Raw genomic sequence first — 25,054 nt, 5'->3', positions numbered from 1 at the left:
TTCGGCCTCCTCTCACCCCATATCCAATGAACCAGAAGGAAGGCCGCTAAGATAGAGGTAACACTCTTCCACTTACTAAAATGCAGTAAACACCGGAATTGAGTTCCGCACAGGTGGGCATCTTGGTCACTTCTGTTTGCTGCTTGATGACAGTCCCTGTATGAGCTGGAACAGTGCCCAGCACGTGGTAGGTACTCAACAAGTATCTGTTGATTGTGAATTTGTTGGATGAATACTAAGCATCCCCTATGTACAAGGGGTTTTGCTAGAAGCTGGCGGGTGTGGTAAAAAGATGTATGGGACACGGCCTCCATTCTCAGGGAGTCTACAAGCTTACAGGAAGGACCAAGATGCATTCGTAGCTATCATACAAGACAGTTTCTGAGTGCCATGTGGGTAGTTAAATGATGTGACAGAGAACATTCCTCTCACTTTAAATCAGGTCACGGAATAAGTGGAAGCCATATATACACCACTCGATAAATCTTTGTTCCTTTTTTTTTTTTTTCTTTTAGAGATTTTATTCACTTATCAGAGAGAGAGAGAGAGCATACAAGCAGGCAGAGCCAGAGAGAGAAGCAGGCTCCCCGCCCAGCAAGGAGCCTGATGCGGGACTCATCCCAAGACACTGGGATCAAGACCTGAACCGAAGGCGCAGCCCAACCGAATGAGCTACCCACGCGTCCCTCTTTGTTCATTTTTATTTAAAAAATTTTCCCCCGAGAGCAAAGCTTTAAACATGCTCTCACATAATTGTACTTGAACAGGAGTTAAGTTTTGTTGTTTCTGTACTAGGGGGCACCTGGATGGCTCAGTAGGTTAAGTGCCAATTATTTTTTTTTCTTTTTTCTTTTTAAAGATTTTATTAATTTTGACAGAGAGAGAGAGAAAAAAAGAGAGACTATGCACAAGCAGGGGGAATGGCAGAGTGAGAGGGAGAAGCAGGTTCCCCACTGAGCAAGGAGTCCTATGTGGGACAAGACCCTGGGATCATGACCTGAGCTAAAGGCAGATGCTTAACCGACTGCGCCACCCAGGTGTCCCTACATGTCGATTCTTGATTTTGGCTCAGGTCATGACCTCGGGGTCAGGGGGGATCCAGCCCCACGTTGGGCTTCACGCTCAGCAGGGCGTCTGGTTTAGATTCACTCTCTCTGTGCCCCACCCCCACGTGCTTGCTCTCTCTCACTCTCTCAAATAAATAAATAGAATTTTAAAAGAAAAAAAGAAAAAGAATCACGTACTCAAACTCAGAGTTGTGTTAAAGCTCTTTTAACCCAACAGCTAATTCATTTGATTATCCCTGTTTAATTTGCTAAAATGATGGTGAGCCTGGCAGTATGGCTGTGCATAGCCACTTTTAATTATTCTACAACTGTAGGATTTTGACCTTATAGATACCTATAATGATGCCAGAACAAGCAGAAGGGGCGTTTAAGGGAGTGGCTAGAGACACCACACCTTGGGCCCCCCCCCCCCCCCCGCAGCAGCTACCATGATGGCAGAGGACAGTGACCTTGGAGGGCCTCCGAGGGGAGGCATGGGAGTGAATCCGTGCTGAAAGAGACTGGGGTCCCTAGGTTAGTGGAGCTCATTCAGCAAACATCAAATAATCAGTATGCAACCTGCTCCACACCCTGGGCCCTGGGTAGGACAAGGTCAATGGGGAGACCAGGAAGGGGGAGGCACCTGTCCTGGTCCCTTTGTCTGCCCTTCCTCAGCAAAACAAAGGAAAATGGCTTCTCTCCTGTTCCAACTCCAAGTCCCCTCTGACCAGGCTGCAGGTTACAGGTGTTTTCTCAACCAAGGACCCTCGCGGCCCTTACTCTTCAGAGGGTACTCTGATGGGCAAGGTGACTTAACTTCATTTGAATGAGAAAGTTGGGGACGGGTGTGGTAGGGGTAAAATTATGGCTCCAAATACTGACTAACCAAACTGTTAGGAGGAACCAGCTTGTAAATGTCCCATGATTTTCAGGTCAATGCATCACTCTGAGAAATCTGATGAAACCTACAATCTTCCCCTCTGGCCTCCCTCCATCCTCCAAAACTCTCAATACAAAGTCTCATGCAGTTTTCTGGGTTTCGTGACCCCTAAATCCCATCCATCCATCCACGTACCCTGAAATGAAGAATCCCTGTTCTAAAAGTTCCCGTATGAAGTTGGTACCAAAGTTACCACTGCACAGGGACAGCACGCAGGGCTGGAATAGTGCAAAAGGGAACTGAGTCACTAGCAGACGCATTAGGAACCACATCCCCCGGGCACGTTTTACCTTTCAGGTAGAAAAGAGCAAGGAAAGATGGACTTTTGACAAGTGTTGCCTCAGAACACAGGCTCCACATGGCACGGCCTCTGCGTCCAGTGTTGGGCAAAGTGTGAGTTACAGTGGGATGACTGGAGCTCTACTTTTTGAGGCCGTGAAGGAGGAGGAAATGGCCTTTTGAGGTATTGGAAACATGGTCTGGGATCACGAGGATAATGAGAGTTTAGGCTGGGACAAGACGGCTACAGGACCACAGTCACTATTATGACAAAGGCCCAGAGAGCCCAGCCCTGCGGGCTTCACAGTGTCTACCTGGTCTGTGATGAAGCAGGTAGAAGAGGGCCAGTGTTCTCTTCTCTGCCCACACTCCTCTGCAACCTTCCTTTGCAGGGAAGGGAGAGTGCATATCTGCACATGAAGCTTGTTGCAAGCCTTACCTTGGGTATCTTTTTCTTCTTCCTGCCATTCTGCAGGTCTCCAAGGTTAAAGAAAGTGTCATCAGGGCTGCTGGGAGTGGAGGGGGGGCTGATTTTGGAAGGGGACCCGTATCCATCCCGACTCAGCTTCCTGGTGTCCAGCAGCTTGCAGTTCCTCCTCTCTGAATTTTGCCGGAAAAAAGCCGGTTTGGCCAATGACTGCTAGAAGGGGAAAGGAGAAACGAAAAGAAGAGTAAAGACAAAAGGCCAAGTGGGAGACAGCTGGGGGTGCCGGTGATACGGACTATGAGGTGGAGAGGGGACAGCTGGTCCTTCTTCCCAGGGTTATGCTGAGTTTGTCTCTGAGTAAGGATACAAATCCAATCCAGTCTCTCTCGCTCTCTTTTTAAGATTTTATTATTTATTTATTTATTTATCTGAGAGAGAGAGAGAGCGCACATGATTGAATGAGTATGAACGGAAGGGCAGAGGGAGAGAGAGAAGCAGACTCCCCCCTGAGCAGGGAACGTGATATGGAGTTTGATCCCAGGACCCTGAGATCATAAGCTGAACCAAAAGCAAATGCTTAACCGGCTGAGCTACCTAGGCATTCCCACTCCAGTCTCTCTTTTTAGGCAAGGGGGAATTCACTGGCTCAATCCCCTATTTGTACAAAGCAGGCATTCTGAGAACCAAGACCTACTGTATTGGGAGGGAGACAACCTAAGCCCAGCTTTGACCCTGCTGCTGATAAGCTGAGTACCTCTTGTACGAAGAGTTTCAATCCCTAAGGCTCAGTGTCTTAGTGATTGAGAAGTGAGATTGAGAAGTGAGAAAGTGCATTTCTAAAAGTGAGCCACTTTAAGGTCTAAGGCAAAAAGAAAACTGGTTAAAAAAAAAAAGAAAAGGAAAATAAAGAACAAAAGCCTTTCCCAAACCCTGAAACTCATAGAAGTTATTTTTCTAAAACATACTACAAATTAATGAAAAGACAAATAGGTAAACAAAACAGGAATGGAAAATTTATAGAAAAAGAAATACAACGATGCTTTGATGTAAGATTCTTAGCATCACTCATAAGAAAAAATTAAAACTCCATCAAAGAGACATTTTTCACTCTAAGATTAGCAAAGATAAATTTGGTAATTCACTAGAATACTGAAAGTGAGGGAAACAGTCCCTTTCACACTTTCATACAACGCTGGCGGAACTGGAAATTGGTACAGTTATAAGGAGCGCATGGAGCAGTGTCAAAAAATGACAAACACAGATACCTTTTCACCTAGCAGTTCCACCTGTAGGAATGGGCCCTACTGATGCATACTTGTGCAAAGTTACTTTGAACGAGGCAAGCTATACTGTCTATGTGAAATGGTTTATAAACACAAAATACTGGTGACAACCTAAATGTCCATCAGCAGAAGCTGGTCAAATAAGTTATGGTACAGTGGAGTACAACGCAGGTATAAAAAAATCTTAATGTACTGATATAGAAGGTTCCCTCAGATGCATATTGTTAAGCATAAAAAGCAAGGGACAGGGCGCCTGGGTGGCTCAGTGGGTTAGGCCTCTGCCTTTGGCTCGGGTCATGGTCTCAGGGTCCTGGGATCAAGCCCCACATCGGGTGCTCTGCTCAGCGGGGAGCCTTCCCCCCCACAATCTCTCTCTGCCTGCCTCTACTTGTGACCTCTCTCCATCAAATAAATAAATAAATTTTTAAAAAAGGAAAAGCAGGGGCACCTGGGTGACTCAGTGGGTTAAGCCTTTGCCTTCGGCTCAGGTCGCGATCTCAGTGTCCTGGGATCAAGCCCTGCATCAGGCTCTCCGCTCTCCGGGGAGCCTGCTTCCCCCTCCCCCGCTGCCTGCCTCTCTGCCTACTTGTGATGTCTCTCTCTCTCTGTCAAATAAATTTTTTTTTAATGTTAAAAAAAGAAAAAAGCAAGGGGTAGAACTGTTGGCGTAACATTTTGATATTGTGTGTTCTAAGGGGCTATTCTGCTGGTGTATGCATAGACTAGCTCTGAAGAATACATAAGAAACTAACAGTGGTTGTTCTGGGGGAGAGAAATGGAGGGTCAGGGGCAAGAGGAAGATTTGTCACCATATACTTTTCATATTCTTAAATTTTGAACCATATGAATATGTTAACATGGAAATAAATAACAGTAAGATAAAATTTAAAAACTACTTGGGGGACGCCTGAGTGGCTCAGTTGGTTGAACGGCTGCCTTCAGCTCAGGTCATGATCCAGTGTCCTGGGATCAAGTCCCGCATCAGGCTCCTTGCTCGGTGGGGAGCCTGCTTCTCCTTCTGCCTCTACCTGCCGCTCTGTCTGCCTGTGCTCGTGCTCTCTCTCTCCCTCTGTCTCTCTGACAAATAAATAAATAAAATCTTAAAAAAAAAAAAAAACTACTTGGACTACCTGTTTCCTAAAGGTACTTTCAGGATACACACTGTATGATACTATAACTGCAAAGTGTCTTTTTTTTTTTTAAGATTTTATTTATTTATTTGAAAGACAGAGATCACAAGAGGCAGGCAGAAAGAGGAAGGGAGGCAGGCTCCCCACTGAGCAGCGAGCCCGATGTGGGGCTCGGTCCCAGGACTCTGGGATCATGACCTGAGCTGAAGGCAGAGGCTTTAACCCACTGAGTCACCCAGGCACCCCTCTTTTTTTTTTTTTTTTAAGATTTTATTTATTTATTTGAGAGAGAGACACAGAGAGAGAGGGAACACAGGCAAGGGGAGTGGGAGAGGGAGAAGCAGGCTTTCCCCTAAGCAGGGAGCCCAATGCAGGGCTCAATCCCAGGACCCGGGATCATGACCCAAGCCGAAGGCAGACGCTTAATGACTGAGCTACCCTGGCATCCCAAAGTGTTTTTTTAAAAATGAATTAATGAATTAGGTGATGAAAATGTATATAAAGCACCTAGCAAAATACCTGATACACAACAAGCAGTGAATATGTTTTTCTCATGTAACGTGGACATTTTTTCAAACCTTAATATGCTAACTGCATACTAATGTTATTTTTTAAAATATTTTATTTGTTTATTTATTTATTTGAGAGAAAGAGAGAAAGCACAAGCAGGGTGAGGGGCAAAGAGAGAGGGAGAAGCAGGCTCCCCAAGAGGGAGCCTGATGCAGGGCTCAATCCCATAACCCTGGGATCATGACCTGACCTGAAGGCAGACGTTTAACTGACTGAGCCACTCAGGTACCCCTCTTTAGTATATTATTTATGTTCTTTGCCTATTTATCTTTTGGGAACCCAGTGTTTTTCTTATTAATTTGAATGAGCTCTTTATTTAGAATAGATATGAAATATTTGTCAGTTTTACTGCAAGTGTGTTTTTCCCATGTTTTTTTTTTATCATATAAAATTTTTATATATGCAAATCTGTTTATCTTTTCTGTGCAATTGATTTAATCTTGCCTCTCTAGAAAATCTGTATCTTTTTAGAAGTTTAATACATACTTAATTACATTCTCTTTTGGATTTTTGTAGTCTACTTTGAACATATTTTATTCATTAATCCATCAGTAATTTATTTTTTTATATGTTAGTCTAAACTGATTTTTCTCCAAGCTAAGTTATCCCTATTCCATTTAATAAATGAGTCTTGTCTTTCACTATCAGTTTACAAGGCCACATTCACTATCTCTTAAATTCATAGAATAGTCTTCTTCTGTTCCATTGATTTCTCAATTCTTGTAGTTCTGAATAGTATATAACACAAACTCTAGAACCTTTTCTAAAGATTTCTGGGAATAAAGACTCCTCACTTTCCTAAGTGGCCTGCTCCGATGTTTGAATCATGAGTCTACAGGGTGCAATCAACTGCTTAGTACCACAAGCCCTGAGTAGAAAAAGCCAGTATGGTTTGCTCACTGTGGGCATCTTAATAATTACACGAGCACAAAAAGAAGGAAGAATGACAAGCTTTTTTACAGACCAAATTCCATCTGTAGTGAGATTCAAGCAAATGGCCCCATTTCTTTCACGGCATTAGAACTGCCTATCAAATTAGTCAGCAAAAAGCAGGTACCTGTTTTCAGTAGACTTCTAAGTTGTGAGTGTTTGTTCAAAGATCTGACCTATGAAAAGCTCTGAGAAGAAAGAACACAGAAAGATATCAAAACATGGCACCCAGTTCTGTAAAGAGTGTTCAGAGACCTGCCTGGGGTCTGGGGTTGTGTGGGCTGCATCCCCTTGTGGTGACACTGCTGGGGAATGGGGCCCTGGTGTGCCCCCCAGAGCACCCAGAATCAGCCTCAAAAAATGTCCAGGGAGCTTTCTTGAGGGGGTGGAATTTCAGTTGCTACTTAACTGATAACAAAGGATCTACAGGGCTCTGGGGTAGAGCATTCTCAAGTAGCACAATCTGAGAAGAGGCATAGAAGTGAGGAAGTGCAAATTAGCCCAGAGGGATGCTTGGATGGCTCAGCTGGTTAAGCATCTGCTTTCAGCTTCTGCTTTCAGCTCAGGTCCTGATCCCAGGTTTCTGGGATCGAGTCTTGAATCGGGTTCCTTGCTCAGCGAGGGAGCCTGCTTCTCCTTCTGCCTGTTGTTACCCCGGCTTGTGCTCTCTCTCTGACAAATAAATAAATGAAATCTTAAAAGAAAAAAAAGTTAGACCAGAGAGGGTGCTCATGGCTCAGAGTGAGTGCATTGAAACAGATGGAAGAGATCATGCAGCCATTATGACATCGAATTGTCTGTGGAAGGCCTTTGAAAATGAGGGTGTGAATCTTAGTCCTTAGCAGGGGGCAGCAAGTTTTTTCTTAAAGGCCAGACAGTAAATATTTTCGGCTTTGTCACAATTATACAACTCCGCCATTGCCAGTTCAAAAGCAGCCATACACAATATGTATGTGAACGAGCATGGCCATGTTCCAGGAAAACTTGATTTACTAAACCAGTCATCCAGCAGTAGTTTGCCAAACCTGAACTATAGTATTAAAAGGAAAGACACTGCAGGATCCTCGGGATGACTATGTCAGGCTGTGGCCCAGAGAAGTTTAGAGCTTTTGATCAGAAAGCCTCACACCAACATGTCTTGGTGATAACACGCCCATTCCATTGTGTCTCTCTGGAACAGCCTCTAGGAAGGGGCCTACCTCTGTTGAAGAGGCCCACAGAGTTTCCCTAATCTCATAAACACTGGATTCACGATGGACCCAGCAAAAGATCTGTGGTGTCCAAGAAAGAAAAGCAGACAAGAACTCTGTTGAAACTTCATGAGTTATTTTGGGGAACCAAGTGTGATGGGCCCTGGCCAGGGGCCTTCCTGGTGGGGAGGAGAGGGAAACTGCGTGCCTCCCTAGAGGGAGCTGACCTGGACTTGAGCCAGGGTTCTCATCTGAGAATGGTGGTTTAATTCCTTCCTTTCTTCCACTGTCCCTGTCTTACCTCCTCAGGACACCGTGATGTAAAGAGAAGAAGAGTCCTTGATACAACAAAATATCTCATCTCTTCCGTACCTAACTCCACCTCATTCCTACTCTCTTTCCTAAAGGCCTCCTCCAAGTACCCAGATGTCATTCTCACAAGCATACACATTTGTTCATATACGCCCACAGGTACACATATTTCCATATACACACAGAGAAATACATAGGAAGGCATACACACATATTTCAACAATTGACACATTATACTATTGTAAAGAAAGACATTACATTTATTTATTTTTTTATTTTTTTAAGATTTTATTTATTAACTTGACAGACAGAGATCACAAGTAGGCAGAGAAGCAGGCAGAGAGAGAGAAAGAAGCAGGCTCCCCGCTGAGCAGAGAGCCCGATGCGGGGCTCGATCCCAGGACCCTGGGATCATGACCTGAGCCGAAGGCAGAGGCTTTAACCCACTGAGCCACCCAGGCGCCCCAAGAAAGACATTACATTTAAATGACAGGATACCATACAGGCAATAAAGATTATTTAAAAAAAAGAAATTAATGATGTGGGGAAATATTCAGGATAAATATAAAAAACCAGCAAAAATACAAAAGTATATATACCTCATCCCAAGTCTTTTTTATGTACACACACACACATACATACACACGTGCACACTAATAATTTATTATAGAAAAAAATAAAAATTCTTAATTTTGGATGAGTTTTATATTCCTCATCATCATTTTTCAGTATTTAAAAAAAACTTTTTAAAAAAAGATTTTGTTTGGGGCGCCTGGGTGGCTCAGTGGATTAAGCCGCTGCCTTCGGCTCAGGTCATGATCCCAGCGTCCTGGGATCGAGTCCCACATCGGGCTCCTTGCTCAGCAGGGAGCCTGCTTCTCCCTCTGCCTGCCTCTCTGCCTGTCCTCGCTCTCTTCCCCTCTCTCTCTCTGATAAATTAAAAAAAAAAAAAATACTGAAAAGCCTAATTCTCTGTATTTACCAAACATACATAAATAGTACTTACATTGCAGGCACTAGACTAAGTGGTTTACAAGTGTGAATTGGTTTTTAAGATTTTATTTATTTATTTGACAGAGAGAGACACAGTAAGAGAGGGAACACAAGCAGGGGGAGAAAGAGTGAGAGAAGTAGGCTCCCTGCTGAGCAGGGAGCCTGATGTGGGACTGGATCCCAGGACAGGACCCTGGGATCATGACCTGCGCTGAAGGCAGATGCTTCACCAACTGAGCCACTCAGGTGCCTCTACAAGTATGAATTTGATTAATCTTCATAAGACCCCTAAGAGGAGAGTACTATAATTGTTCTTTTTTTTTTTTTTTTTTTTTTTTTTTTTTTTTTACAGATTTTATGTATTTATCTATCAGAGAGAAAGAACAAACAGGGGTGGGGAGGGCCAGAGGCAGAGGCAGAAGCAGACTTCCCGCTGAGCTAGGAGCCCAATGCGAAGCTGGATCCCAGCAACCTGAGATCATGACCCAAGCTGAAGGCAGCTGCTTAACCAACTGAGCCATCCAGGCATCCCTAATTGTTCCTATTTTATCAATGACAAAGCTGACACGTGTAGATGAGAACATCTGCCCAAAGTCACACAGCTAGCAAGTGGTCAGGCAGTCAGACTCTAGAACTCACACGCTTGACCAGATACTGCCTCTCTATAGTTACGGTTCAGTGATGTACAGTTTTTGGTGGGAGATGGTGTGGGTGGGCTCTCCAGGCAACCAGAGAATGCTAGTTAATGGTACATTTTGTTCCCTAACGTCTACATGCCAGTGCCTAAGAAAAAAAAAATGCCTTGGGCACCTGGGTGGCTCAGTCGGTTAAGTGTCCAACACTTGATCTCGGCTCAGGTCTTGATCTCAGGGCTGTGAGTTCAAGCCCCAAGCTGGGCTCCACACTGGGCATGGAACCTGCTTAAGAAAACATGGCGCGAGCCTAGATTTCCTTTATTACAAAAATTAGTCCCTAACACATTTAGTGTGCCATTCTAGGTGTGGGGATGGTGGGTAATACACAGCAGGAAAAGAAAATGGCTTAATCTCAGGAGCTTGCCTTGTGTGTTTTGAGCATCTGCCCCCAACTACACAATTGCTCCTGTCTGTCCAGCTGACCCTGACCTCTGGACTAGGACTGGGCACGATCTCATTAAATGAAAATCCTAAAAGCTGTCATAGGCTCTTCAGAGGCTGATAGAGGAGGGGGCCACAGAGGGATAGCTTCTGCCAATTCTAAGGTCCCAGATGCAGCCCAGATGCAGCAGACGCTCCATGAATATTTGATGAGCTAAACGGAGGAAGTGGTGAAGTCTGCAGCTGTCCCCCACAATGGGGGCACCAACCGGACACCCAGATGTTGGAGAGCAGAGGAATGAGCATGGACGCTGAGTCCTGCTGATGACTTGCAAAGAGCTGGAAGCAGCCTTCGTGTACCAGGGGCAATCCGACATGCTTCCTGGGCACCCAGACTGTCCTTCTGCACGACAGCTGCTTCTGGACCTCAAGCTCTTGCTGACATGATTACCTACTGTGTTTAGCTGTTGTGGTGATAGAGGACTGGGGTTTGCTCTAGCCTGGCAGGAAGGGGAAGAAAAGGGCTGTTGGGTCCTTATTCTCCGGCATGAGGGAGGAGCACCCGGCTCAGACTGCACAGCTGCTGTGGGCAGATGTTGCTCATTGTTCCAAGAGGTGAGCAGTGCCTTCCCAGCATGAGAGGAGGGCAGGGGAGAGCCAGGTAGGACACGAAGGGGCAGACTGAGTTGTGACCCCCTTCCTCTGTCAAGCCAAGCTTATCCACTATGGGAAATGAAGGGCTTCCTGAATGTTGAAGGCATCTATAGCCAATGAAAATACACTTCAGAGGCAAGTAGGAACTGTCTTCTAATGATCTGTTGGGCTGGACGCTTCCAGAACATTCTTCCATACGAGAAGCAAAATTGCAGTTAACTAGCTTTCACAAGAATGACAGGAGTTGGTTTGGTTACATGAGATCTACCCTTCATGATGGATTCTACCTTCAACTCTCTTCAGGAGGACTAGTGGCAGACAGACTCCCTGAGTGACCACTGAACACAAAAGGCATGATTTCTGTGCAGACCCCCACTTGCTAGCAAATGCTGTCCTCCCGTGGGGCCTAGAGAGGAACATGGCTTCCTTTCTTGGGCTGGAAACATATCTTTGCAATGGGATTTAAACTGATACTTGCAGCCTAGATTTGGCCTTCCTTTACTTAATTTCTTGAACAACTACACACTGTATAACAACTATTTATAGGGGACACAAACATATTACTGAGGAACTTGAGGAATTCATAACATAGCTGGGGAGATTGATTTTTTTTTAAAGATTTTATTTATTTATTTGACAGAGAGATAGAGAGAAAGCACAAGTAGGCAGAGTGGCAGGCAGAGGAAGAGGGAGAAGCAGGCTCTCCACAGAGCAGGGAGCCGGATTCGGGCCTCGATCCCAGGACCCCAGGATAATGACCCAAGCCAAAGGCAGACACTTAACCCACTGAACCACCCAGGCACCCCTGGGGAGATGTTTTTAAGATACATTACACAACTTAAATCATATTTCAAATAATCAAAGAGATATCATAATGCAGTATACACAATTTGGTATAAAATGAACACTTCAGCCCACTGAGTTAGAGGGGAGGGAGTTCCAGGGACTGGAATGACCTAGAAGTTTCCTGAAGGAAGCATGATTGATCTGGGCCTTAAAGGATGGGGAGAGAAAGGCAAGAACGAAGGGCAGACATAGAAATGACCTAACACAGGGATGGGCAAAATACAACGTGTGGGCCATATCAGGCCCTCCATCTGCTTTTATATAGGCCATGACCTAAGAATAGTTCTTACATTTTTTTTTTTAAGATTTTATTTGTATTTATTTGACAAAGAGAGATCACAAGTAGGCAGAAAGGCAGGCAGAGAGAGAGGGGGAAACAGGCTCCCTGCCGAGCAGAGAGCCAGATGGGGAACTCAATCCTAGGACCCTGAAATCATAACCTGAGCCGAAGGCAGAGGCCCAAACCCGCTGAGCCACCCAGGCGCCCCAGTTCTTACATTTTTAAATGGTTGGTGGGGTGTCTGGGTGGCTCAGTTGATTAAGCCTTTGGCTCAGGACATGATGAGGGTTCTGGGATCGGGTCCCGTGTCGAGCACCCTGCTCAGTGTGGAGTTTGCTTGTCCCTCTCCCTCTATCCCTCCCCCCAGCTCATACTCTCTCTTTCTCTCTCAAATAAATAAACAGCATCTTTAAAACATTTTTAAATGATTGGAAAATAAGTAAGATTTCATGATGTGAAAATTACATAAAAATCAAATTTTGGTGTCTATAAAGTTTTGTTTTAGTTTTTTTTTTAAAGATTTTATTTATTTATTTGACAGAGATCACAAGTAGGCAGAGAGGCAGGTAGGGTGGGGGGAAGGGAGCCCGATGAGGGGCTCGATCCCAGGACCCTGAGATCATGACCTGAGCCAAAGGCACCCACTGAGCCACCCAGGCGCCTCATTAAGGTTTTTTGTTGTTGTTTTTAAAGATTTTATTTATTTATTTGACAGATAGAGATCACAAGTAGGCAGAGAGGCAGGCAGAGAGAGAGGAGGAAGCAGGCTCCCTGCCGAGCAGAGAGCCCGATGTGGAGCTCGATCCCAGAACCCTGAGATCATGACCTGAGCCGAAGGCAGAGGCTTAACCCACTGAGCCACCCAGGTGCCCCTAAGTTTTTTTTTTTTTTTTAATACACAGCACATTCTTTTGTTTAGATACTGTCTACTGCTGCTTTACACTCCAATGGCAGCACTGGGTAGTTACAACAGAGAGTCTATATTTACTTTCTGGTCTTTTGGGGGAAACGTTTGCCAGTCCTGGGCCTCTAATATCAGAGGGGCAATTAATAGGCTCTTGCTGGAGGGGAGCTTTTGTAAGTAGGAAATTAGGTAGTAACGGGTACCCAGGGATCAATTATGAAAGATTATTTAATGTCAAGCTAAGGAATATGAATTCAATCCTGTAGGCAATGCGTTATATAGAATAGAGTTTTATTATCTATATGTACATGGTGCAAAATTCCAAAAGGCTCAAAAGGATATTCTGTAAAAAATATCAGTTTCTACCTTGACCTCCATGTATTCACCCAGACAGCTCCACAGATGTCCCTACTTACTCATTCTGAGGTTTCTGTATAGAGATAATCTTCTGTGTACATAAACATGTATGTATATTTTTCTATTTAAAACCCCACAAATGGTAGCATGCTATAAAAGTACTGTTTCTGCACCAGAAACTTTGTTTTAGGTCAGGACAATCTTTATAGTTGTATAATATGGGTATACTGTCATATTTACTCAGCTTGACCCAGAAGCTACAATACTATTTTAGGATGCCTGGTTGAGCAGAGGGGTTCCAGAAAAACTAGAGGCAGAAGAGCAGGCAGGCGGCCAATACATACATCCAGGAGCCCAGCAGTGAGGGTGGCCTGGCATTTCAGTATAATCCAGAACTCCACTCAGGGTCATCGTGCTGGGTTGGGGGGGACCCCTCTCCCTGCACTGCTCCCCTGGGGACTCATACCTTAGACGATGTGTCAGGAACGGAAGAAGTGGGAGAACCAGGAAAGGTCAAGACGCATTTCTTTCCCAGGCAGCGACCATGTAACTCAACGTCCTCATAAGGGTTTTCCTTCATTGGCGGATCTGTGGTCAAAGTCAGCAAGTCAGGAACTGGGAACATCAAGTAAGTTTGCCTTATCAGGTATCTACCCAACACCTTGGCCTCTCCGTGTGGGGATGTCTGCTATCTTGTTACCCATTCACGCCCTTCCTCCTGTACCCTGATTTTCACTGGGGTAACTTCCCATGTCCTCAGTCTTAGGTCTTAGGTGTACAGAGTTAACTCCATTCTGAGCTGCAGAGCTTTAGCCAATCAGAGTATCGCTAGTCCCTGACTCAGTGTCCAGGTCAGGGAAGGGCTCATATCCCAAGCTTACGCCAATCAGTGCACAGATTCCTGGGCTATGAAGATGAACAAGGGACCTAAACCAGTCTCGTCAGAGTCGGAGTGAACCTCAGGTTTTTCTTGGGTGCAGCACAAGGGTTCTTGTTTTCCAACTGGAAGGTACGGATTCTCCAGAGCTGATGGGAAAGCTGCTGAGCACAGCGCTAACCCGAGAGATAGGAAACAAGGGAGAACAGGCCAGTTTGGGTCACACGAGCCAACAAATGCCCTTGGTACTTCAGCGGGGTCTTCTGTTCTCTGTAACTGAAAGCTGCCCCGTCAGGTTACATGGGAGACCGGATCTCATACCACTTTGGACCTGGGAAGCCTACGGCTTTGGCAGCAACCCACCTCCACAACTTGGACACCAGAATTCAGATTGTCCATGGTGAAATTCAGAGCTTGGCTAAACACACACACCCGTCTTCCAGTCTCCTGTATTCTCCCGCCACGGAGTCTTCTCTTCTGGTACTGGTGACTGTATGCACATATGCGTATGTGTATCTGCTCTACCTGCCCCTTGCCTGTGGCTGCATGTGAGCTTCTCCTTCTTACCAGCTCCTTTCTTCCTGACTACCCACCTCCGCGGACAAGCGGACAGTGGGCCCAGCTCCCCCCCCAGTCAAACTGTGATGCTCCCTGCGGAGTAGTTAACTCACTAATTCAAGTGCATCTGAGCTCCACTTGAGAATTTAAAAGAATTAAGGCCAACATTAGATATATTTTTAATAAGAGACTTTCATTTTAGTCTGAGTTTTGATGCCCTGTTACCGCCACACTCCTATAGACTCAGGCAGAGGGTGGCGGCCCGAGTTTTCCTTCATTCGGTAGTCCCCACACTTCACTGAGCATCTGTGACACACGGGGAACTCTGCTTTCCATTTTCTCCCACACCCCACCCGACCAGCAGCTGTGGTCATCTTTAGTATACGGATGAGAGAACTGAAGTTCAGAGGAGCTAAGGCCCCAGCTCAGTGGCATACAGCTAACACAGCAGAGCCGAGAGTCAGGCATGGCCACCGAAACTCCACGTCTCCAGCGTGTCCCGCCGCACCCTGCTGCCTCTGTGGCGGTTTCTGAGCAGCCTTTCCACACCCCTCCCTGGTCCCCATGCTCTCACATGTCCCTCGAGGGTCCCTCTCTCTCACCCCTCCCGGCTCACTCATTTGTCTGAGTACACGTATTTCTTCGAGACTCTGTGCATGTGCGCACGTGCGTGTGTGTTTCAAGCACTCAGCCCCATTTCCTTTCTCCCCTTTCTCACAAACTCATTCCCATGCACAGGCACGTGGGCCTCTTACCTAGAATGTCTTCGTAGACGTTCTCCTCGGATAAAGTGCGTGTGAGCCCCAGCTTGGTCTGTGCGTACCAGTCCACCCTGCTGTTCTCAGAGGAGGACTGCAGTAAGTCTTCAAACTCATAGGACTTTCTGGTTTGTACAAGGTGGGAGAAAAGCAAACAAGAACTCGAATCAAACTAGGCTGGTCCAGAGATTATATACCAAACAATTTTCTTCCTGCAAACATTTCTTTTACTGAAATCAACTCTGTTTCTTGCAAGAAGGTATGAAAATCCTTAAATAAGAAGTGTGGCTTTTATGTGAAAGAATGTTTACACTGTTAATGCTGTGTAAAGGTAGCAAAGTGTGTGTACACACACACACACACAGAGTCCCAACTTTGGAATCAATCATATACATAGAAAAGAAGAAGAAGGGAAGGAAGTGAAATACACAGCTACTATCTCGGGAGTGACGAATGGCTCGTGGCTTCTCTTCACTTTCACTTTACTGGACTTTTTAAACACTCTGCAATGTTTACAGAGCACACACTCATGATCGGAAAAGAGCAGCGAAGGCCAGTTCAGAGTGGACCAGAGGCCTGGGCACCTCCCTACTTCTCTCACTGAGGGGTTATTGTCCGAATGAAACTCAGAGGCCAGCTGAGACACCTCCCCGCCCCATCTGCCCCTCAGAGATCGATGCAAGTGTGGCTGCTTCTCTGTCCATGGCTGGGCTCACTCTCTGGCTATCACCCTCACCTGTATCCACAGGGGCTGTCCCTGTCCTGCTGGGGCTGACTTAATGCAAAGTCCAGGCCCTTGTCCCGCCCTGCCCACTCAGCCACTCACCTTGAGTTTGTTTGATTTCTGAAGCTTCACTGAACATTTGGGAGTGACCATGAGGTAGACCGTAAGAAGAAATACACAGGACCTCGGCCGCCTCACAGGTTCAGTCCATCTCCTCTTTTTTCTCCTCTCTCCCTATCCTTCTCCAAAGTAACCCACAACCTCCCTCCCCGCCCTTCCACCACCCCCCAGTTGGAGCAGAACCATGCTGCCCACTCAGGCTCGGGAATCCATCTCCAGCAGACTTGTCAAGAATTTGTGTTGAACATACGCGCCTTCCCTGAACAGAAAGAAGACAGACGTTCACCAGAGCATGCACAAATAAACAGAGTGGTAAACTGTGTTAAGCTCAGTGACAGAAAAGCACAGAGACTGTCAAGGAGGCTTCATTTTTCGGCTGGGGATGCATCAGGTAAGGCCGTGCTGAGAAAGTTACTCATTAAAGCTGAGACCTGGAAAACAGAAGAAAGACCTCGGCTGGGGGAAGAGTATTCCGAGAAGAGGAAAGGGCACCTGTGAAGATCCTGTGGCCGCAGGAACTTGGGGGCATTTGTGGAGGGGACACACAGACATTCGGCAAGGCTGTACCGCAAGGACAGGGTGGCGAGTGCTGGGCGACGAGAGGGCAGAGCCAGGCAAGGGCCATTTGCCTGCCTTCCATGCTTTGGGGTTTCTTGCATTTTGTTTTATTTTTTCATTTTTTTAAAAGCAGGCTCCGCATCCAGCGTGGGCCCCAAACTCACAACCCTGAGACCAATACCTGAGTTGAGACCAAGAGTTGGCTGCTCAATTGACTGAGCACCCAGGCAGGCGCCCCTGGGGTTTCTTGCATTTTATATCTTTCCCTCTTGGCTAGTTTCCTTCTCTCTTTAAACACACACACGGGTTTCCTCTAGAAAAACTTTCCCTGGAAGCAATGACCCTCGTAATCTGTGATTTCTCACCTTCCTTGCCAACAGTTGTAAACTGGCATGGGTTGGGGGTTGGGAGGAGGAGGGAAGAGCTGAAGCTCTCTGTCTATTCCTTTACTGGAGCTCACTGGTTTTTCTTCCTTTTAAAAACTGGCTCACTGGTTTTCTTTCCTTTCCTGGCCTCTGTATGCATCCCTTTTCTGAAGCTGCCCCCTGAAGCTCACTAGTGAGTTTCTGGTAAAACCTAACCACTTCCTGGGGCCTTTCTGTGGGCCAGGGCTGGTATTCTAATGAGACAGGCAAAGAAATTGAGAATAAGCATTTAGAAATGTTTTAAAAATTTCTTTTTTTTTTTTTTTAAAGTAATTTCTGTACCCAACATGGGACTCGAACTCATGACCCCAAGATCAAGTGTAACTGCGAGATGCCCATGTTGAGACACTTTTAAATCAATTTGACAGAATAAATTTCTAAAACACAACTAGAACTTGCACAGTGTTGTCTTTTTTCATGTCACTCATGTCACTGCTCTATCATTCTTTTTTATTGTATTTTACAAAAGTTTTGTTCAGCAAAGCATTGCAAACACAGGCTCACAGGTCCCCCTAGGGTTTGAGGAGCTGGGTGCAAGACCGCCCACATGCTACTTCTCCCCTCATACAACTGCCTGTGCCTTCGTGGGCTCTCTTCCTGGTCCTTTCCCTCTTTCTGGGCTTTGGGCGTATCCCAAGGTTTTTCCTTAAATTCTCAACTTCGTATCTCCACATCTGAATTCATCACCCCTGATCTCCACTCCACCCTTGTTCCTTCTAATCCTGAGCTCAGCCTGTGGCGTGGCCCAGGAACACAAAGAATGGCCAGGCTTCCAGCTTTTAGCCTAGGTGCCTATGGTTTGTTTTTTTGTTTTTTTAACAGAGAGATCACAAGTAGGCAGAGAGAGAGGAAGGAAAGCAGGCTCCCTGCTGAGCAGAGAGCCCGATGTGGGGCTCTATCCCAGGACCCTAGGATCATGACCCAAGCCGAAGGCAGAGGCTTTAATCCACTGAGCCACCCAGGCGCCCCAAGTGCATATGGTTTTTAAGTCAGGTCATGAGGCTGAAAACTGTCACTTATACCCTGGGGGGCCTGACTCACTCACAGGAGCTCAGGCTGTGACGGAAGGGCTCTCTCTCCATGCGCCCCTTCTTCCACCCCTTGAGGTATCCAGCCAGGAGAGGAAGGACTGAGCTTCAGAGCTCCAGGAGATGGGGTCTAGGCAAGTGGGAAGCAGATCTGAGTTGTTTTCTCTAGGATGGGATTGTGTCGTGCAGTGTACCCCGCCCCCAACTCCCGAACACTCCCTAGTCCGGGATGCCTAGCTGAGGCTGATACTAGCCAGGCAGTGGCTTGGGGATGAGGGTGTGGTGGTCTGTGAGCCAGAGCAGAGCAAAGTTACTGGGCTGGAGTGGGGCACAGCTCCTGGGTTTTACCTGCTGAGTCAACCAGATCATGTCCCCAGCACGCACACTGCCTAGATTTGGTAAGGAACATGCAAACTGTTCAAAGAGATCACAGAATCATTTACTCAACATTTACTGAGTAGTGACTAAGGGCTTTCCTCAGATTAGCACGTTTGAACTTTGCAACAACCTTGTGAGAAATCACGACTATTATCCATACTTTCTACACGAAAATAAAGAGATGGAAAGAGGTTAGATAAATTGCTCAAGGTCACACGGGGAGAAGGTGGTAGAGTCAGGGTCAGAACCTGGAAGTCTGGCGATGAACGGTGCTCTTAGTGCAGGCACTAGGTGGAATCTGGATGTAAGTCAATATGGGAGGAAATGTGTAGTCACAGAAAGGTTTTAATACCTTTATTTACATATTAACCTTGCACAAAAGGGAATTTCAAAAGGCCAACAGTAACCACATCCAAACTGGCTTCTCTCTTGTTTTAAATATTTCCATATTTGTTCCACATCCAGTCCATATGTTTAATAAGCACCTTCTGGGGACTGAGTTGAGCCCACAGCTGGTGATGCAAAGGCAAGAAGTCCCTGCCTTCGGGAAGCCCACAGCCTGGTGAAGGGGTGTAACTGCCTCTCAGCCTCAGTTTGCTTCTCGGGCCCTCAAATTATCATGTGATTGTGGTACTTCTTAGTTTTAGAGATGCTGGAATGCTCCAATGGGCTCACTGAAGCTTGCTGACAAGGGTTATAACTTAGGTATTATCCCAATTTTGACAACCAATGCCAAATACTGTGATTTCAAGTAGTATTTTGAAGGTTATTCATGACCTTTCCATATTTTTGTAAATGAACTACTGTCTTACAAGCTCCTCCCCCATTGAATGACCCATGGGAATCTCAAAATGAGTAAATCCAAAATTGAACTCAGCCTCCCATTCTCCCTCCTGGATGAGGACCAGCTCCTCCTCCAATGCTCCTCAGCAAAGGCTATCACCATCTGTCCAGATGTTTATGCCTTAAACCTGGGAGTCCTGTCCAAAGCCCCTTCTCCATTAGCACCCATTTCTATCCAATTAGTTGGAGTGATTTTAACCAATTTGCTGGAGTTACCAGCAGTATTCCCAGTATCCCCTACTTCCCTCAGTCCCCACTGCAGTGAAACCACAGGCCAACCCCAATGTCTCCTGGCTCTGCCTTCCACCCACTGCTACCCACTAGGCCCATCGGTGCCCCTCCCAGTCGGCTTTTCACAAATGCAAATCAGGCTGGGACTCTCCTGGGTGGCTCAGTGGGTTAGGCCACTGCCTTCAGCTCAGGTCATGATCTTGGGATCCTGGGACCCCGCATCGGGCTCTCTGCTCAGTGGGGAGCCTGCTTCCTTCTCTCTCTGCCTGCCTCTCTGCCTACTTGTGATCTCTCTCTGTCAAATAAATAAATAAAATCTTAAAAAAAAAAAAAAAAACTTTGACATGTGGGGCACCTGGGTGGCTCAGTGGGTTAAAGCCTCTGCCTTTGGCTCAGGTCATGATTTCAGGGTCCTGAGATGGAGCCCCACATCAGGCTCTGTCTGCTCAGCAGGGAGCCTGCTTCCCACCTCTCTCTGCCTGCTGCTCTGCCTACTTTGTGATCTCTCCCTCTGTCAAATAAGTAAATAAAATCTTTAAAAAAAGAAAAACCACTTTGACATGTTTCCCTTTTGTCTTAGGTGGTAGGCCCAAATCCTTGCCTGATCTATTGGACTCTTCCAGAGCTGGCTGCAGAAGACCTGGGGGCCTCAGCTCACACCCTTCCTGACCCTCTGGCCACACTCCTGCTTTCAGGGCCTCGGGCACACTAAATCTGTTTTGCTCTGGGACCTTCATCTGTTTCTCACCTGAACACTCACCTCCCACCTTCCTTCTTGCCTGGCAACCTCAGGCCTCTGCTGGGAGGGCTGCTTCCTCCCCAGTGCGGCCCAGTTTCCAGGACAGGTGAGATACCGCTACTGAACATTCCCACAGTGCCACAAGCTTCCCGAGTGCTGTACAGTTCATAACTGCAGAGCTGTGTACGTCTCAAGACCACTAGTCTGTGAGGTCCGGGAGGCCAGGGTCTCCATCTGTTCTGTTCACTGCTATATGCTAGTATCACAGAGGTGCATGATAAATATTTGTTGGTTGAATAAATAAGTGAATATTTTAAAAGCTGGTTTTAATGGCCAAATTTACTGCTTATAGTTTATCCCTCCATTGGGGTAAGGAAAATAAGGCAGCTGTACTCTTGGAGCTAATTTTTCGTCAATTGTTTGGAACACATCTCCCCCAGGATTATTCTCAGCTATGACTTAAATGAGCTTGGAGAGCCTGGGACCTAGGCACCACTTAAAACACCATTCGTCTGGGCTGGGAACTGTAAAAACCATGCTTTGATTGCCTCAGCCACCTGCGCTGCCACAGACTCTCTTCTTACCTCCGTCCCCAGCAACCACACGCAGCTCTTTCCCCTGTCCCACCATGCCCTTGGGAGGAGCATTCATGCCACCAGGTGATCAGAGTGAGGGGCTAAGTGGGAGAAGGCTTATGGTAGCTCAGCCCACGCTCTTACTGGTGACCCCCTCCAACAACTGCAACTGCTACTCACGTTGGGTTTCTGCTTATCTCTATCCTGAATCCAAAACAGAAACATCAGAAGAAAAACCATCTCTGTTCCCCATTATGCCTAACATCCAACCATTTCAACTTCCAGTGCAAAATAAGACATGACAGTCACTGCTCTAATGTAGAATAACAACCATCCTCTCTATTCTCGTGTTTTTGTTTTCTAATGCAACCACCATTAAAATAAATGAATTTAGGGCACCTGGGTGGCTCAGTGGTTAAGCCTCTGCCTTGGGCTCGGGTCATGATCTCAGGGTCCTGGGACTGAGCCCCACAACAGACTCTCTGCTCAGCAGGGAGCCTGCTTCCTCCTCTCGTTCTGCCTGCCTCTCTGCCTACTTGTGATCTCTCTCTCTCTCTCTCTCTCTCTCTCTGTGTCAAATACATAAATAAAATCTTTAAAAATTAAAAAAAAAATGAATTTACAAAATCAAGCTTCTCCAGTGCTTTCAGGTAACTTCTGCTCTAGGTCTTAATAAAAAATTTGCCCTTTTGAAGATTTTAAATACTCGGGTTTTCTTTTCTTTTTAAGATTTATTTACTTATTTAGGAGAGAGAGAAAGCACTGCATTCATGAGCGTGCATGTGCACGTGCACGTGGGAGGGGCAGAGGGAGAGGAAGAGAGAAGCTCAAGCAGACTCCCTGCTGAGCACAGAGCCCAACCCTGAGATCATGACTTGAGCTGAAACCAAGAGTGGGACACTTCACAGACTGAGCCATCCAGATGCCCTATTATGCTCAGTGTTGGTTTACTTTATTTTATTTATTTATTTGACAGAGAGAGAGAGTACGCAAGTGAGCTCAAGCAGGGGGTGCAGCAGAGGGAGAGGGAGAAGCAGACTCCCAGCTCAGCAGGGAACCTGATGTGGAGTTCAATCCCAGGACCCTGGGATCATGACCTGAGCAAAGGTACTTAAGCAACTGAGCCACCCAGGCACCCTAACACTCAGATTTTAGACATGGCAGTTAGAATTGCCTCATGGATGTCATGTTGACCGGGACAGATTTGTAATATCAGGGACAGACCGTAGTGTGGCTGGTAAGTTAACTTAGCCACTAACTGGGTAATAGCTGAGGGTTGCTGTCCAGCCAGACGACTCTGGGGGTCCCAATCAGTCCTACAGAAGACGCAAATTATTAAATCAATAACATCAGGCATGTGACTTGGCAGTCATATAATGACCAAGGTTTCACGTCCTCCAAAAGTTCTGCAAGTCACATGCTAAAGCTCCGAGAAAAGGCTGAAGCTGTACAATGTCAAAATAATTAGTTGAAAAGCTGAAATTTTGGTCAACATCATTATTTGGTTTCATAAATATCTAAAAACTCTGTAATTAAAAGTCTACATTCCAGTTCAAACATCTGGGGCATACAGATACATGTGAATTCAGGATGCTGCTCATACTTACAAAACAGTAACTTGTTAAATGTTGGCTTTAAGGCATTCCTGCCAGTTACTCAATGCATGCCGCAGGACATACACAAGCAAGTGAGTGCTGCTGTAGGGACCTTATCTTGGGAATTTCCTGACATTGAAGGGTTTCTCATTTCCCATTTTAGGATGGAAGGCACAAGTCCTTGCTTTTAATTTCCTGGGGCTTTAGAGGAATGAAGAAAGAGGAAAGGGACAAAAGGAGGAGGGGAGAGAACACAGAACAGAGAAAAAAAGGGAAGAGAAGGAAAAGAAAGAAGACATTTTCTGAAACTGAGCATCTGAGTCCACTGGTTTGGCTCCCGCAGAAGCGGACTCATTGGCCTATGAAAATGAGCCCAATGCATTCTCTGAAGTGCACAGCCTGGCCATGTAATTCTAAACCCTCCCAACCTCAAAATCCTTAATCATTCCTTTCTTCAGCTCTGGCTTGGCTCTCCTGCTTCAGAGAGGGCAGTAAGTCTGCCAAATTTGAGTTGAGCCTCTTCTTTTTGTGAAGAGATAGGACCACAATAAAAAGTACACTTTATTTTTCTACGTAAAAAATGAACATCGTGCCCTAATCACCCCCACTGTACTATTTTAAACAAAAGGAAAAATCCAAAGCCAAAATTCTTAAAAACACAGCTGATGCAACCATATTCAAACCGGCCAAGAAAAATTTCATTTTTGGACTGAAACTAAGTAACTTTAGCTGGTTTTAAAGAGAATGCTGGAAGACGGCAAAGAGCAGATGGTAGCTACAAGAGAAAAGATAATGGGAATAACTGTTCACCAGGCTGATCTATCTGCCCAGAGATGACACAGAGGTAAGAGTCTGATTTCCCAGAAGCAACCTGCCCCTGAAAAAGGGGGCCTTCCTGGAGGAACAGCCCAGAAAGGGCACAGAACAGCCGCTGTCATGACACACCAGGGTTATGAGCAGAAAGGTCACCCCAGTACTTAGGCACGTGGGTTTTGGCACTGGTTTGGGAAAGGATTAAGAACTGGAGGCGGACACAGCTTTCTCAGAACATAAACAAGGAAGCCTCTAAGTTCTTCAATAGATCCTATGTACCACTGATACCCTAGCCTGGTAAAGACAGTACAATGAAAGCCAAGTAAAGACCAGTCACATTTATGGAATACTAACACCAAAATCTTAAATAAAGTATTAGAAACAGAATTCCACAGTATATTAAGAGAGTAACAAACCAGGACCAAATGAGAGTGCATTCCCAAAATGTAAGAATGGGTTAATATTAGGATATAAAGTCATTATCCACAGGCCAAAGGACAGGAATGTATGATCATATAAAGCTATTGAAAAGTAACCTGACAAAAATCTAACATTCAATCCTAATTTCTAAAATCCTAAGTAAGGGGCACCTGGGTGGCTCAGTGGGTTAAAGCCTCTGCCTTCAGCTCAGGTCATGATCCCAGGGTCCTGCGATCGAGCTCCTCATCGGGCTACCTGCTTGCAGGAAGCCTGCCTCCCCACCTCTCTCTGCCTGCCTCTCTGCCTGCTTGTGATCTCTGTCTGTCAAACAAATAAATATAAAATATTATTTATAAAATATTATTTATAAAAAATATAAATAAATAAAACCCTAAGTAAAAGAAGCATAGGGTTGTCTGGGTGGCATAGTCAATTGGGCGTCCCACTCTTGGTTTCAGCTTATCTCAGGGTTGTGAGATCCTGCTGGGTGTGGAGCCTACTCCGGATTCTCCCTCTCCCTCTGCCCCTCCCCCTCCCTCCTACCCACTCCAGTGACCTCTCTCCCTCTTTCTAAAAAGAAAAAAAAAAAAAAAAAAAAAAATATTTTTAATTAATAAGGGGCGCCTGGATGGCTCAGTCAGTTAAGTGGCTGCCTTCAGCTCAGATCATGATCCCGGGGTCCTGGGATTGAGCCCCTCATTGGGTTCCCTTGCTCAGTAAGGAGCCTGCTAATCCCTCTTCCCCTGTCTGCTTCTCCCTCTGCTTGTGTCCTCTCTCTGTGTCAAATAAATAAATAAATACTTTAAAAAATAATAAAATAAAATAAAAAAGGAAGGTGAAAAAAAAAGTGGTAATGTTGAAAGATCTCTATGACATCCTAAGTAAAAAACAGTATATATATATATATGGCATGATTTTTTTTTAAAGGACATAATTTCTTTTTCTTTCTTTCTTTCTTTCTATTTCATCTATTTATCTATCTACCTACCTACCTACGTACCTATCTGGAATATGCAAACTTTTTCCCTTGGAAGAGAACTTAAGAAATTCTGTTTTTTGCAGCCAAAACAATCCTACCTGACAGAGCATGTAAAGTAGGCCAGTGACATGACTGAATATAATTCTAGAAGACTGTTCTAGCTGCTACAGAGGAATACACTGGGGTGGGAAGCGGACACGAGAGAACTAAGGTGGT

At 45.7% G+C, this 25,054-nt stretch overlaps 1 protein-coding gene across 3 annotated transcripts in view; it reads right to left on the bottom strand.

Moving 5' to 3' along the window:
• DENND2A (DENN domain containing 2A) overlaps nucleotides 1-25,054 on the bottom strand; it is a 103,848-nt gene that overhangs the window by 42,415 nt on the left and 36,379 nt on the right. For 2 of the 3 annotated variants that reach the window (XM_059396268.1, XM_059396266.1), the window contains exons 4-6: nucleotides 15,408-15,535; nucleotides 13,684-13,805; nucleotides 2,705-2,905 (exon numbers count right to left, since the gene is read on the bottom strand). In XM_059396268.1, the coding sequence (XP_059252251.1) occupies nucleotides 2,705-2,905; nucleotides 13,684-13,805; nucleotides 15,408-15,535 (451 nt within the window). The remainder of the gene's footprint in view (nucleotides 1-2,704; nucleotides 2,906-13,683; nucleotides 13,806-15,407; nucleotides 15,536-25,054) is intronic. The other variant, XM_059396267.1, reaches the window with a different exon arrangement.

The sequence above is a fragment of the Mustela nigripes genome, chromosome 4 (genome assembly GCF_022355385.1).
Source record: "Mustela nigripes isolate SB6536 chromosome 4, MUSNIG.SB6536, whole genome shotgun sequence".
Lineage (NCBI taxonomy): Eukaryota > Metazoa > Chordata > Mammalia > Carnivora > Mustelidae > Mustela > Mustela nigripes.
The sequence above is the reverse complement of the archived record's forward strand: the minus strand, read 5'-3'. Positions and strand labels throughout refer to the sequence as shown.